Source organism: Giraffa tippelskirchi, chromosome 2, assembly GCF_054371585.1.
Source record: "Giraffa tippelskirchi isolate mGirTip1 chromosome 2, T2T-mGirTip1v1.2.pri, whole genome shotgun sequence".
NCBI lineage: Eukaryota > Metazoa > Chordata > Mammalia > Artiodactyla > Giraffidae > Giraffa > Giraffa tippelskirchi.
In genome coordinates this window covers 42,143,882-42,160,746 of record NC_137276.1, presented here as the reverse complement: position 1 = coordinate 42,160,746, position 16,865 = coordinate 42,143,882, and the positions used below count along the sequence as shown (strand labels likewise).

The following is a 16,865-nucleotide window of genomic DNA, read 5'->3' as shown; positions in this document are numbered from 1 at the left end:
CAAAAAAAACCCAACAAAACCCTAAAAATAGAAACTACATTTCATGTTTCTTCTTCCATTTATTTGCTTTTTCTAAACAAATAAATTGATGTACTCTCCTCTTCCCAAGACAGATAAAACATACAAGCTGAGACACATACTTTGTCTAAGTCACCCGGATGTTTAATTCGTTCCTTGACAGCATTTCCCCATCCACAATCCAAATTCTCAGATTTCTCTCCAATGGTAGGTTTCTATATCTAGTGGAGAAAGCTATGTGGCTGGAATCTGAGAACTTATCTTCTTAGCTTCCTAAAAGTTTGTGGAATTCTTTTGTATTGTTCATTGAGGAAAAAAACAAAAAAACTCCCTCCCAAATGTACCAGACCCTTTGCATACAAAACATTTTATAAAGATAGGACCGTAAGTAGGCTCAGTATCAAAGATACAGAAGTATAAGCCTCTAATACTGTAAAACAACTATTGTTAAGTTGCTAAGTAGTTAATCAACTGTGTGTGTGTGTTTGTGTGTGTGTGTGCATGCATGCATGCATGCTCAGTTGCTCAGCTGTGTCTGACTCTTTGTGACCCCATGAACTCTAGCCCATCAGGCTCCTCTGCCCATAAAAATCAATTATACTTCAATAAAAAAAAAGCTTCACAACAAAAATTATTTATGAGGATCAAAACTACAGCAAGAAATGGAGAATATTAAACTGCTTTAACATACTGCTATTGCTTTTTAAACCCCAAAGTGTTGAGAAACTATCCATAGGGACGTGATGAGGGAAAGTTAGACTCTGATCCCCAAAGAGATGCATCCTTTCAAGCCCAGACTCAAGAAGGAGCAACATAATGGACTGATTAGTATTGATATCAAGTCCCTTAGTCAGGGACATGTCTTCTCTGGGAGCAAACAGGATCTGTCTAAATGAGTCATTACCTGACTTAAATAGGAGATTTTAGCCACAAACACCATAAATCAGATATCTTATCTTTTGCAAGGATTAGAAGGAGTTCACACATGTGGAACTGAGTGTACCTATAAGGGAATGTTGTAGATGAATAATTTTCATCACTATGTCATTATGCAAATAGATTACATTGTCTTTTTTTTTTTTTTTTAAAGGAGCAATATGGAGACATTTGTGCAAATGCTAAATGACAACATAAAATTAATGGTCACTTTTACATATATCTGCTCCTGTGTCATTTTTAATGAGAATGGATCTGCTACCATGAAATGGGTTGTGAGCAGGTCAACTTGAAAATGGGATGAGAAAGTGCCTCTTCATTCATTCGTCACATTATTTCCCTTAAAACTATGCCAGCTTTGCCAAGCTCAATTCTAATGCAGGTTTCACGGTCATCTAGAAAAGCTTTATTAAAGCTCAAAGCTTAAGAGCTTAAAAAGGTCTGTCACTTATTTTTTGAAAATTAAAAAAAAAATGGTCTAAAATCCCTAAAATTATTTTCATATGCATCTTCTTTTGTCATCTCTCCCTGTAAAAGCTAGGAAAAGTGGGTTCATGATTTTCATCTTCCACAAATGTGATCTCAACAAAAGTCAGTCAGACTATGTTACTGTCGCTTACATAATTTATTCCCAAAAAAGTAGCATCATAATTTCTTCCAGCTAAAGTATACCAACAATACTCCATCAATAAATGTCCAAATAGTGCAATTCCTAAAAGGAATTTCACAGAACTCAGCCTAACTAAGCAAGGACAGGTCCTGCCTAAAGACCACCATCTGTGCTTCAAAGTCTCTATGCAGGAGGGTATAAAGGAGTTTCCAGCCATAAACACTTTCCTTTGAAGCCAGAAGACACTGAATCCTGAGCTCTTGGTTATTTAGTACCCATTTTAGTAACAATGGTGCCTCCTTACATACAGATGGTAGATTTCTAAACAGCTGAAGGCTCTGTCACTGAGCCCATGCAATTCTAACACATCATCACCATTGTATTCATGATCACTTAAAGTGTCAGCTCTTATGCTAATATGGAGCTTTATTTCTGAGAACATATCCTAGCATGGTATGATGCTTTCAAATTGTGGTGCTGGAGAAGTCTCCTGAGAGTCCCTTGGACAGGAAAGAATCAAACCAGTCTATCCAAAAGGAAATCAACCTTGAAAGTTCCTTGGAAGGATTGATGCTGTAGCTCCAATACTTTGCCCACCTGATGTGAAGAGCTGACTCTTCAGAAAAGACCCTGTTGCTGGGAAAGACTGAGGGCAGGAGGAGAAGGGGGTGACAGAGGATGAGATGGTTGGATGGCATCACTGACTCAATGGACATGAGTTTGAGTAAACTCCAGGAGCTAGTGAAGGATGGGGAAGCCTGACATGCTGCAATTCATGGGGTCACAAAGAGCTGGACACAACTTAGCGACTGCACAACATCCTAGGGTTGCAGGAGGAAGGAATAAATTATTGAGGTTTAGGGAAAGGGGGCTATTAGAGAAAAAATCCAGTAAATTGGAAACCCAGATACACCAAGAATAAAGTCAACTGATTGCCCAAATGTCTAAGCAAAGTAAATTTAAGTTTGTTGAGAAGGGCAGAAATGGGTGGAAACTACTATTTGAGGATCCAGCAGTTACTGAGGCAGCATGGGGCCAATTTTAAGTATCATTTCTGGAACCACTGACTTTAAAGACTTTTCTTGAGGATTAAATAAGTTAATACATCTAGAGTGTTTTCAAAACTGCTTGGCATACACTCAGTAACTGTTTGCTCATATTATCTTATTTTGTTTATTCCTAGTTATACTCCTTCATGGTGGGAGGGTCCCCTATTTTTGATTGCAAAAACTTAGTCAATTAAAGAAACTTGCCTGAATCTAGGAAAATGGTATAGATGAACTTATAAGCAAAGCAGAAATAGTCACATATGTACACAACAAATTTATGGTTACCAAGGGGGAAGGAGGGTGGGACAAAATGGGAGACTGGGATTGACATATATATATGTATAAAATAGGTTAGTAATAAGAACAGACTGTATAGCACAGGGAACTCTATTCAATGCTTTATGGTGATCTAAATAGGAAGGAAATGTAAAAAAGAGTGGAGATATATATATATCTATAACTGATGCACTTCACAGTAAAGCAGAAACTAACAACATTGTAAAGCAACTATCCTCCATTAAAAAAAAAAAAAAAATACAGAAACTTGTCTAAGATCACATACCTATAAATGAACCCAAAATTGAAACATACTCTTTTCCTAACACATCATACAAACATCTGGAATATTTGAAATATAATTTCTACTTTCATCTTATACACAAAATCAATGATTCCTAAGAGTAGTTCCCAGACCAAAAGCATGATCATCTGCTGAGAACTTGTTAAAAACGTCAATTTCCAGACCCCACCCCACATCTGTCATTCAAAACTGACATTACAAGGGCAGCTATAAGCAGTTACTTTCTCTTTCTATGACAAATAAACCAATCTTAGCAGGAACATTAAAACATATCCTAGAGGAATTGTGAAACACCAGAACATATGTTTAGTCATGACCATGGTGAGTTCTACTCTGGAGATTTTGAACAAAAGACAGCTGACATTCTATACAATAGCAAAATTTCAGCTTTACTTTAGGGCAGAGAATATGATTGTTGACCCTTGAACAGCAGTGACATATTTTTTTCTATAGTAAACACTACAGTGTCTCACAATCCATGGTTGGTTGGAACTGATGATGTGGTATGGTAGATATAGAGGAATCATACATACAGAGGGCTGACTATAAGTTATACTCCAGTTTTTGACTGCAAAAGGGCTGGTGCCCCAATCTTCATATTGTCCAAGGGTTAACCACACTATCAATTGCCTGTGTGACCCTGGGCAACTTCCATAACCAGTCTAGGTCTTGGCTCTCCCATTAGTGGAATGAGAAAACTCTCATATCACTTACAAGTTTATATTCTTCTCTAAGAATTCTACATCTCTATGTTCATTTATAAATATGATAAAAAAAATAAAAATCTGTGAAATAAGGTGACCTGTTGGATTGAGTTTAAAAAATGAAATTTTTTGGATTTTTAAACTGGATCAGAGGAAGAAATACTTGCAAGGCATTTTAAAATTTCATTATCCCAAGGCTGAAATTAAATCATATAGAGTATAGGGACTTCTCTAGAAATCCAATGGTTGATTCCACTCCTCAGGCTCAATCCCTTGTCAGGGAACTAAGATCCCATATGCCATGAGGCATGTCCAAAAAATAAATTACATATATAGAGAGTATAGAAAAATGTCTATAGGATAACAAATTAATACTTTTTGTAAGTTATCTTTCTGGAGAGGCAAAAAATAATACCACCAACCCACTCTCATGTTAAGAGAAGAGCTTCATTATATATAAACTATGAACTTGAGTACATATATTGTAGGATACTCAGATGGGGAATTCATAAGCCTGGGTTCTAAGTTTTCTTTCTAACTAAATTTGACTTTATTCTGGGCTCTAAGACTCAACTGCGATACCTATAACATGTCAACAGAGATGAAACTATCTTACCTTAAATTTTTCTAAGTCTAAAATGTAATCATCATTGCTATATCAGATCAGACATGAAGATGCATTGTTATGTAGGCACATGCTAGTGGCAGGTATGGCAAAAACTATTGGATGAGAGAAATGTAAAGCAATTAAAGAGAAGATTCAATAAGTTTTGGTCTGGGGTAGAGGCTGAAGTCACAGTCAAACCAAAATGAAATTATCCTCATAGTGAAGGCCATTCTGATATCAAAAAGTTAGCATGGAGTTTCTAGAAGAAAAGTCATACTGCTTTTTTAAAGGGAATAGTACTTACTTTTCTAATAAACATATGTAAGTAACATATTTAACTATGTTAGGTGTGTATACAAGTATTATTGTTTTAGGGGATAAGGTGGAATAGCAAACCAGATTTGGGCTTACTCCCTAGGAATGGGCATATAGAATAAGGAACCTTTATATCGAGCTTCCCTGGTGGCTCAGACAGTTAAGAATCTATCTGCAATGCAGGAGACCTGGGTTTGATCCCCAGGTTGGAAAGATCCCCCAGGGAAGAGAATGGCTACCCACTACAGTATTCTTGCCTGAAGAATTCCATGGACAGAGGAGTTTGGCAGGCTATACAGTCCATGGGTTCACAAAGAGTTGGACTTGACTGAGTGACTAACACACTACACAGCACCAAAATGTGCAGCAGGGCTTTCCACAAGAAAACTGTGGCAGAAGGATTAATTCAGCATTGTAGCTCTATGATTTACCAAAAGTCCACTCCTCTTCTTGACATGAGTTTGAGTCAACTCTGGGAGTTAGCAATGGACAGGGAGGCCTGGCTTGCTGCAGTCCACGGAGTCGCAAAGAGCCGGACACGACTGAGTGACAGAACTGAACTGAATGTGACTAGAGCAAAGAGCCAGTGAGAAGATGAAGAAAAAGATGGCGAGTGAGATGAACCTGGAGAGGTGAGAAGTAGCCCAAGGAAACAGGGCTTTGGAGACAATGCCAAAGAACTACTCTATCTTAAGAGTGAGATGTCATCATGGAAAGGTTTTATGCAGAATGGTGATACAAGGTTACCTGCCTTAACAAAAGATTCCTTAGTGGATCAAGAAAAGCTTTACTTTTTTTTTGAGGATCAGCAGGCTTGATTGAGTCATTTAAATTCCAAACTCTCCCTGTTGTGTCTCTGATTTGTCAATGAGGCATTAAGATAAATAAGAGGTGCAGCAGCAGCAGCAGCAGCATAGTTCGGGACGAACAGAAAACCCAGTTCCTACAAGTATATCCCATTGGTCACACAGCTGAATTCTAATGCTCCTCTGGGTACAGATGTTTGTGCCAAAAGCAGAACAGAGAAAATGCTCAGGAAAAAGTGACACAGATTGGCTCTGGCAGTTATTTGGCTCATTTTTCAGACTCCATCTGTGAAACAACACCATTTTTCAGTAGCCAAAGAAGATGGAAAATGTTGGCAACTAACAAAACTGCTACTGGACCTACAAAAATCATGCTTTGCTTAGTAGCACTGCTCCGTGGTGGGGGGGAGTTTTTTTTTTTTTTTTTTTTTTTTCCACTATGCTTGCATAGGAACATCTGTGTTTTCATCAGGGAATGTAAAATGCATGCACAAAAGAGAATGGACTAAACAGCATTAAAGAACCAGAATCATGTTTGATGTGGCATTTAATAGCAAAAAGGAGACCAAACCACATGACTAGTAGCTATAAAATGGGTTAAAACACTGAAATGAAAATAAAAGCTGACTGTAAGAAAGAAACCCTTGCATTTTGGCTGTGCATTTACATGCCTGATGTGTCGCCTTTTCCTACTCTTTAAATTTACTGCTTGTTTAGAAAAGTAAAGAAGAGTGGTATGGGGAGATGAGCAGTGATAATAGAATCATTCCTCTTTTAGTTTGTCTCTACCCTTGAAATTACTTCATTAGGAAGGCATTCCCATGTACAACGGAGACCCTCACTGCAAAGAATTCTGATGATTTCTAAAACCATTTCCCAGAGTTTATCTTTTTTTCTTATAGTGTCACAATTGCTTTAACTGCTTAACAAAATAGTGTATGTGTCTGTAGTAGAAAAATTTAGATCAAAGTTTTATTTAGCAAGTGCACTAGACAAAAACACCCCTCCACATGCATGTGCATGCACACACACACACACACACACACACACACACACACAGGCGGCTACAGAGAATTTTAGAGTGTTAAGTCTATATTTTTATGACACAGACTTTATAAACATGAAAATATAAAAGAAAAAATTTGGTTGACTTAACTATATAAAACGTTAAAGCTTTTACATAGTGTAAAAGAGTGCTAAGCAAATTTTTTAAAATCTACAATACACAGGGAAATAACAGTAATTCTGAAGTTATGATAGACAACTTCAATTTTGATCATCTTAGTTTTTAACAAGACCTATCATTTCCTTGGGGAATATATGCCATCTCAAAAGCTTTGCCAAATAAATGGCAGAACACATTAACTTTGGAAAATGGAGGAATGAGTATTATTCACTTTTAATTTCACGAGGATAATAGTGCAGGACCCAAGATTAGAAGATCCCTATGCTTTGTTTAATATTATGCCACCAGTGACTTGAAATTTTTTCCCTATTTTTGCAAAAGAGTCTTGAATTTTATTTTCCAATGGGCCCTGAAAATTACATACTTGCCCCACACTTACTGTCCTATAAAATGCCTGTCTACAAAATGACAAGCTTTGTGCCAAAGAAGAGTATCAAGATGCTTAAGAAATAGCTCTAGTCCTGAAAAGTTTATAGCTTAAAAGTAGAGTTAAGTTTAGTAGTGAGGTTATAATATAGTAGAAAACATGGTAGAAATGAGGCTTCAGAGGAAGGAGAGGTTACTTCTCAGTAGAAACATCCGTATCTATGGAAAGGGCAGCTTTTAGTTTGTTAAGATATAAACAGTGGAGAGTTGAACATTGACTGTGGGGGAAAAGGCAACAGAGGCAGGGTGCAATGTAAAAGCACAGGGTCTGCTTTGCTTGAGCACATGGAACAATTAGGTTTGCCCCGGGGCAAGAAGAAACCAGGCTGAAAAAGCAGGGTGCCACTGGCTGGGGCAGGACCTTGAATAACCAGTTAATGAGGCTATACCTAATTCAACAGGAACTGCCAGCTATTGAAAGGTTATAGAGGGAGCCAGTTGGTCACGGTCATAATTTAGGAAGATTAAAACCAGCCCGAGGCAACAGTGGTCACTGTGTCATCTCTCTGGACTCCCAGCCCAGTACTACATATGCAAATCATGTGGACTTGATGTTTTACAGAGTGGCCAGATGCAAAGTGACATCAAAGTCAGTGCCTAACTCTTTTATATTAAATCAGTAAACTCCACTTTCTCTAAGATGACCAACAAGGAATGTTCACAAATTCTAAAGAACCACTTTTATGGCTTTAGGTTTGAATTGTCAAAATAGATGACAAATTTGAACAGCTCTGAGAATATTACAAAAATAAAAGTTTATCCAGGATGAATTTCTCTCTCTCTCTCACACACACACACGGAGCACAGAGACATCTCCAATTTCCTGAAACTGTGCTTCTAAAAAGTTTTTGTTGGTGTCATGCAAGACAGCATTGCCACAATTCCACTTCCTTATGAAAACTTATGGAAGCTGAAGTCAGCATGGTGAGTACGCAGCTCCTAGGTATGTGAGACAAACAGTGAGTTCTGTCCCACAAACAAGCATTTCACTGATTACCAATTGGGATCTTTCTTTTTCAGGGCTATGTCACAAGAAAATCAGTAACTTGCACTTTGATAGAGGCTTACAGTGAATATACACTCTGTCTCCTTCCATCTATCTCCATTCACATACACACATCTATATATCAATACACATATCAGCATATATATCTATATGCATGTTAATACATAACATCACATACGGCACTTGAATCATTTCCTTGTGAACTATACTAACATTTAAACAGAAACTCCCACATCCACTTTTCCTAAGTGTTTCACTAAATCACACTGAGATAAAAAATTGATACCCTACCAACACCGTAATTAACATATTATCACTTGACATATTTGAATTTTAGCAAGAATATAAAGAAAAATATGTAGAAATGAAAAATGTATGAACAGTTAATCAGAAACAAACCAAAAGAAATATCCAAGCATACAACTGCATTTAAGAAAATTCAATAAATATCCATTAAAACTTTTGTATCACTGATACAAAGAAAGAATTTGATTTTTTTAGTTCAACTTAGGCCATTTATTCACCAAAAATAAAAATATAAAATGAAAAGGCCAGTTTAACATTCTAGCTCTCAAAAATGAAATCTTAATAGGTGTTGCAACCTCATTTAGCTCACATACTCTATATATAACTATTTAAAGATGATTTTATTTTCAAAAGAAAAATTATACAAAATAATTGCTTTCTGAAAAAAGGTAAAATTGTCAATATTATTTTTAATGACAAAATAATATACCTTCTCTAAAATAAGCTCTAATTAGAGACAAATTAATTTCAATGAATATCAATATATTCCTAAGAAATGAAAACTGGTGTTTCATTCCAATTCCCATGGTATATTGAGTTATTATGATAATATATAATATAAAGAAAAGAAAAGCCTTTGATACTTCAGAACTGCAACATAAAATGAATTTAATTTTGGAAGTTAAACTCAGGATTAAAGGATAACAAGCTTCTTCTTGGAACTTTTTCACCTTAGTCATCTGATCTTTAGTATGAAACTTCATATACAGGATGATTCTGTCTTATACTGTGGGTTGCTTGAAAAGAGTTACAATATATTAACTGATAAATAGAGATGACCTCAATATCCTTTTTTGTTCATGCAGATACTTGTTTCTCTCCTCTGTAATAGAATATTGAATGAAACTCTGAAGTTCTGACTTAACCACATGTCATGAAATTTGGCAGCAGAAATAGAAAGAAGCCAGTCCAAAATCTTGTACTTCCATAAATTTGTAAGCTAATAAGACTGAGATAAAGGCAAAAAGTGTTCCCTGGGCTGCATTTCAGGAAAAGGTTGAAAAGACAATAAAACACTCTCAGGAGAAAAGAAAAGCATCCTACCTTTTTAAAAATTCCATATACTCGGTATGCTTGATAAGTCCTGTCCTCATCATTATCGTCTGAAAACATTGTCGATCAATGGCCCAGAGTTTCACATTTACAAGAGCTGGGGAAAAAGAAAAAACAAATAGGGAAAAATTAGGGAACTTCAACAGTGAACTATACTGTGTAAAAGTGATGAGTTATTCAGAGGAATGAAAGTGATTAACCTTCGTTTAAAGCTAGTATCCTAATGCTATTCTATTTAGTTAAGAAGACAAGTTCTTACAGACAAAATGTAGTTCATAATTTAATACTAGTATTACTGTCTATAAGAAAGGTTCCTGTCACTCTTACGTTCTCAAGGGATGATAAGGTCTAAGTATACATTGGAAGTATTTAGTTATATACAAAGGAAATCATGTGAAAAGAGGTTCATAAGAAGTAACACTTGGTAATTAACCAGAATAGTGTTAATGACTCACATGATCATATTTTATTTGTAAAAAATGTAGGTGTAAATTCAAGCTTAGGAGTTAATAGAAATAATAATTACAATTAAATTGTAACCTGCGCCCACAGTTACCATACAAAACTATATTAGATATGTTTGTTGAATTTTAATTTCTGTTCTCCCATATCACTGGCTTTGACAATGATTAAGTACAGAAACTCAATACCACAGGATAGATCACCATTTGATCTAATAAGCACACGACTAAAAGACAAGTTTTAGAAAAAGACAGATGTTACAGTGTAAGAAAACAATATATTAAGATAAAACTTTTAAAAGAAGAGTATGCTAAAAATGTTGATAATTGAATCTGTATGATGAGTATTTAACAGGCATATTTTACTATACTCTCTATTTTTATGTATGTTTGCAAATTTTCATAATGGACTTCCCAGATAGCACTAATGGTAAAGAATCTGCCTGCCAATGCAGGAGATGCAAGAGATGTGGTTCAATCCCTGGGTCAGAAGTTCCCCTGGAGTAGGAAATGTCAAATTACTCCAGTATTCTTGCCTGGAGAATCCCAAGGACAGAAGAGCCTAGTGGGCTACAGTCCATAGGGTCTCAAAGAGTCAGACATGACTAAAGCTACTTAGCATACATGCATACAACGTACCCACAGAGTATAGGGTAGAGAAGGGCTGTGCACAGGTTTGAGCAAGACCAGTGAATGGGGCCAGGTTATAGTTCAATGAGGGAAACCCAGGTGGTGCAGTGGTAAAGAATCCACCTGCAACACAGCAGATTTGAGTTTGATCCCTGGGTCGAGAAGATACCCTGGAGAAAGGAATGGCTACTCACTCCAGTATTCTTGCCTGGAGAATGCTCTGGACAGAGGAGTCTGGAAGACGACAGCACATGGGGTCACAAAGAGTCAAACATAACTGATGATAAAAGGATTATTGAGTAAATAGAGTAAACCTTTATTTTTTGAATTTTACCTACTTTTTCCTTGAAAAATTATTTGAAGCTTAGAAAGAAAACATGACTTCTCCCTTAGCCAGTTCTTTATTGAAGAAAACAGATGTTAAGTTAAGTAGAAAAAGAACAAGGCAGCAAGGACTGGTGTGTACATGGCTCCATTCCAAATAGCCTTCAAAAATGAACCTTCATCAGAAAACAAGGCTCATCTCACAGGTATTCTCCAGTTACAGTCTAGTTCCTTCGGTTGAATCCAGACTCTTTTCCAGAACACCTGTTTACTTGAGATGAACCACAGAACTGGATGATACCACCACAGGGGACTGAGAAAATCTTGACAAGATTCATAAGAAGTAGAACTTTGAAAAACAACAGAAGTTAAAGTAGGACAGAGATAGACAAAGGGTAGTCAAGTGGGGAAAGTACATAAATAAGAACACCATTAGGAATGAGTTTGGGCTCTGGGAGTCCAGTCAGAGATAAATACAGACTGAAATGGCTGAGATTTCTACAGGGCTGCTACACAGTTTGAGAGTGGGCTGATGTGAGGTCCTGGAAGCCAGGCAGAAGAAGCAAGGATTAATTTGATGAACAACAGGAAGCTATTAGAGATCTTAAAAAGACAGAACAAAGAACCACAATTTTAAAGGACACACTATGGAGAAATTAAAAAAAGTAAAATGCTTTCTAGAAAAAAAATTAGTATTTTATATATTCTCCATCATTTCTAATATTCCCAGGTATTTTGAGTATAGACAGACACTCCTCCCTCCAAAGAACCAATTAGGATAACCAACACATTGTATTATTTTAAAAAATAGCAACAATAAAAATAGCTTTACTATGATATGTGTTTTTTAAACACACCTCAAAGGCATGTTTGGAAGCATAATGTCAGAATGAAATAAAGCATAGATGCATTTTAAGGCTTGCCCTACAGAAAGACTTCACAATGCACACCCCTGGTAACAGTATATAAAGGCTTCTATTATAATCTCTGAAAGCCAAAGATAAGATCATGGCAATAGCTGAGAAAGACTAATCTCAAAGGGACACACTGGATTCAGAAACACCTTAGTCAAGCAGAATACAGACCACCACTAGTGTCATCAAATATGCACTTTATGTACAAACCGTGGGACAGAGCAGTAATATGATGAAAGCTCAGTGTAAGGAAAATTGTTCTAATAATACATTGTGTGCCCAGATTCAGACAAGGAGTAATGAGTGTGAGACAGAGGCCACAGTAACTCAGGGATGAAGTGAGGAGGTTCTAAGTGAATAAGACAACAATGGGAGTAACAGCAGAAGCTTGGGGGTGGTGCGGCGGGGGGAAGTAGTGGGGCATGTGTGTGTACTAAGTTACCCGCAGCATTATTAGTGTTAGTTCACACTTCCAAGTCCAGTTTCCATCCATGGTCTCTTCTGATCAGCAACCTTTTGTCCTATGAATTGCTTTGGCTTTATCTATCTGTGTCACTCATTGGCACTTCACACATGTTGCTAATATTGTCAATTATCTCTATGCCTATATTATGTTACCTCAAATAAGAATGTACCATATTCGCTCATAGAAAAATCCCTGTTTCGTTTCTTATAACCTCCCCCAACTCAAGAAACTTGCTTTTTATTTGATAACCACTGGGTAGAATTTTTAATTAATGTAATTTATATACATGAAATTCACCTGCAAAATAAATATATATGCCTAGTCAGACTCTAAGATTACATTTAAATATCTAAACTGAATTTATTAGATATCATGACTCACGTGTTGAAAAATGATCTATAAAAATAAGTTCACAGAATTCAGTATTTTTATCTTATACTTCCATTTACATGGGCTGTTGAACTGTCTAAAACCATGTTTCAGATATTTTGTATGATAATGAATATGGCTTGAGGAAACTGCAAGTTTTTCCATGACCTTGGGCAAGATGCCAACATCTTTTTTATATGCAGCCAATATACATATTAGTGAGGTCAGCATTTTATACAGGTGGGCAAGCATGATGAACAATCACCTTGCTGTGTTGTCAGAAGCACAGTTATATTGGAGCTGTGATTAGTATCTTGCTTCTTAAACAGCCTGTTGGAGTGTAAGTCTGTTGCTTGCATAACTTGAAGAGAACGCCTTTTAAAAAATCCATTTACCTTTGATCTTAAGTGTGGTATTAATCTCTGTAGGGGATAAGCACTTCAGGAACAAAATTCCTGCAATTTTCACCGTGACTGCTATTGATGAACAAAGAAGTCAGAAGAGCATAAAGTGGAAAAAAGGGCTGGCTGAAGGTATTTTCCTTTTCATTCAATTATGTATCTAGAATTCTCTACTGAAACATTTGTCATTTTTTTCTTCAGGTTGAAGCTAGATTGAACTATATGGAAAAGATACAAGTTACCTTTACCCTGGGATCTCTTTTTTTTTTTTTTAATAAATTTATTTATTTTAGTTGGGGGCTAATTACTTTACAATATTGTAATAGTTTTTGCCATACATTGACATGAATCAGCCATGGGTTTACATGTGTTCCCCTTCCTGGACCCCCCACCCACCTCCCTCCCCATCCCATCCCTCTGGGTCATCCCATTGCCCCGGCCCTGAGCCCTTGTCTCATGCATCGAACATGGAATGGTGTTCTGTTTCACATACGATAATATACATGTTTCAATGCTATTCTCCCAGAACGTCCCACCCTCACCTTCTCCCTCAGAGTCCATAAAATTGTTCCATGCATCTGTGTCTCTTATTCTGACTCGCATATAGGGTTATCGTTACCATCTTTCAAATTCCATATATATGCATTAGTATACTGTATTGTTGTTTTTCTTTCTGGCTTACTTCACTCTGTATAAACCCTGGGATCTCCTAAGTGCATGAGTATACCAAGAATACCTTCAACAGAGGCAAAATTGGCCTTTGCTTAGGAGCCACCAAAATTATAGAAGAATGAGACATAAAACTGTGCTGGACTATGAAACCACAAATCTGGTTTGGCTGAAATTCTCCTATCAAGGAATGCATCTGTTGCCAAATTCAAATTTTGGAAGAATTCTCAGAAAGCATGTGTGGGTACAGAACACATGCCTCAAAGGTTTATTCTGCCCATATTTATTTCACACCAATCTAGTTGACACTATTGCTGTACATGAGGGACAGAAAATAGGCTGACAATTCCTGCCCTCAAGAAACTCGTGGTCTAGTGCAGAGGCCAACAAACTATCGTTCCTGCCAAATCTGGTCGATGATTAGTTGCTTTCCTCACTTAGGAAATTCCAAGAATGAAATTCCAAGGAATTTAGGAGCTCAATGCCAGAAAAGAGATGAAGACCAAATATTTATTATATTTCTTATTACAAATCACAATAGTACAGGGAGTTATCAGGTCTGGATGAGGTTCTGAGGATGAAGCCCTCATGATGTGTTTAGTGCCCTTATAGAAGAGGGGTCTCTCTCCCTCCGCCAATGCACACATCAGGATAATGCCACTTGAGGATATAACTGGGAAGAGAGCACACACCAAGAACTCCACTGTACTAGCTCCCTGATCTTGAACTCCACACCTCCTGTGAGTTCTGTGAGAAAAACTGTGAGAAAATTCTTTGTTGTTTAAGGCAACCAGTCTGTGGTGTTTGTTACAGGAGTTTGAATGGAGATACCTGGGGTCCATGGAGCCGGAAGGAGTCTGTGGAAGGGATGCAAGGGATTTGTGAATGTGAGGTGAAAAAAACAACATCTTTATTTTTACTACTCTGTTACTGAAGTTTAGCATATCTTTTCTAAGTGTAGGTAACATGACTTCCCTGCTGGTACAGTGGAAAGGAATCCATCTGCCAATGCAGGAGACACGGGTTTGATCCCTGATTTGAAAAGATTCCATGTGCTATGCGCAACTAAGCTCATACATTGCAACTATTGAGCTCGCCCACTGCAATTACTGAAGCTTATGTGCCTAGAGCCTGTGCTCCGTAACAACAGAAGCCACCACAATAAGTCTGTGCACTGCAACGAAGAGGAGGCCCTGCTCACTGCAACTAGAGAAAGTCCGTGTGCAGCAAGGAAGACCCAGCACAACTAAAAATCAAAAAAAAAATCTTAAAAAATATAGGCAACAAATCATTTTACTGTAGAAAACATGGCTATTTTTATATCATCCTACATTTGTTGAGGATATCTTAAATATAATTTACATTCATCATTATTTTGAGATTATGGAAGTTAACTGGACCTCTAGATCTTATTTTAAATTTTATTTTACGACAATTAATTCTTAAATGTTTCATCACTCTATTTCAATGTGAATGGCTCTTTGTAATCCTGTGCATTTTATGCTTTAATAATCATTCTTAGATGAGTCTATATGCTTCATCAGTGACAAATAGGTCCATGGCACCCTTAAGATTAAGAATCCCTGCTCTAAGTATCCTAGACAGAAAAGGAGACAGGAAGCATGGTGAGGGAAGAGGTAATACTTAGCTGGTCTGCGTCCATGCGTGCGTGTGTGCTAAGTCACTTCAGTCGTGTCCAATTCTGTACGAATCTATGGACTGTAGCCCCCAAGGCTCCTCTGATTCTCTAGGCAAGAATACTGAAGCAGATTGCCATGCCCTCCTCCAGGGGAATCTTCCTGACCCAGGGACCGAATCCCTGTCTCTTACATCTCCTGCATTGGCAGGCAGGTTTTTTACCACTAGTACCACCTAGGAAGCCCAGGTCTACATCCACAGGGACATACAAATTGTTACAGATGGTAAAGAACCTGCCCATAATGCTGGAGACCCAAATTTGATCCCTGGGTCAGAAAGATTCCCTAGAGAAGGGAATGGCTAACAATTCCAGTATTCTGGCCTGGAGAATTCCATAAAGAGAGGAACCTGTCAGGCTGTAGTCAATGGAGTCACAAAGAGTCGGACAGGACTAAGAGACTAACACTTTCACTTTCTCAAATGAGACTTATTTAGTTAACAGCCACTTCTCTAAGTTCCCAGACTATTTCCAGTCCCCCCACCCCCAGGACTCCAGAGAGTTCCCTCAGCTCAGCCAATAACGGGATGAACAGTGAGCCCAGCACATCAATGTTTGTATTCTCTTTACATGCTTCTCCTGTGCCTAGGATAGACCAAAGGAGCACTCATCAAGTATTTTCTAAATTGAATTTTGTGTGTATGGCAAACATTTTGTTCAAATAAAATCTATTTCTGTACTTCACTGCAAAAATTTTTGTAGACCGTGATAATCTCCATCAGAAAAGAACCGGTTTTCAACTTGAGCTTTTCAAAGTGACATTTCCTGGCAGCAAAACACAAGTTGAGTTTTCTGACAAGGGTTTCAGAGTAATCTGTTCTTCCCCAAGTCTTACTGTTCTCCAGAGAACATTCTCAGATAATAGGTGGGTTTCATCTAAGTTTCTGCTGATCTAAACTTTGAATGAGCTAGAAGCTTTGGAGGGTTTAATGTGGGTGGAAGAAAAAGAAAGATGTCCTTACTTTGCTCTATTTCACCTTCAACATTAAAAGAGCACCAGCTCATACCATAAGGTACTTTACTATATGCTCCAGAAATTCTAGAAACTTTATTTTTACACCCTACCCTACTCCTATTTTCTTGAATCTTGAATCACTCAGATACTTAGTGCTACGGAACCAGCTTAGAAGAGATCTTGAGGGGATCCATGAAGCCCACAACTGTTTCCCAATATTATTAAGGCATATGTTTGCCTAAAGCCAATTCCAACTGCTGGAATGTTCTAAGACAAATGCTTCATAATTAGAACAGGCCGTTTGCTGTTTACAATGCATCTGGGAAGTGCTGATACCTCCACTGTGCAGACTGCCTCATTGTTAGTATGGGAGTTATA

General features: G+C 37.4%; 1 protein-coding gene across 3 annotated transcripts in view; it reads right to left on the bottom strand.

The window, feature by feature from the left end:
* PRKG1 (protein kinase cGMP-dependent 1) overlaps positions 1–16,865 on the bottom strand; it is a 1,340,287-nt gene that overhangs the window by 458,158 nt on the left and 865,264 nt on the right. For all 3 annotated transcript variants that reach the window (XM_081557175.1, XM_081557164.1, XM_081557186.1), the window contains one exon: positions 9,594–9,699. In XM_081557175.1, coding sequence (XP_081413301.1) covers positions 9,594–9,699 — 106 coding nt within the window. The remainder of the gene's footprint in view (positions 1–9,593; positions 9,700–16,865) is intronic.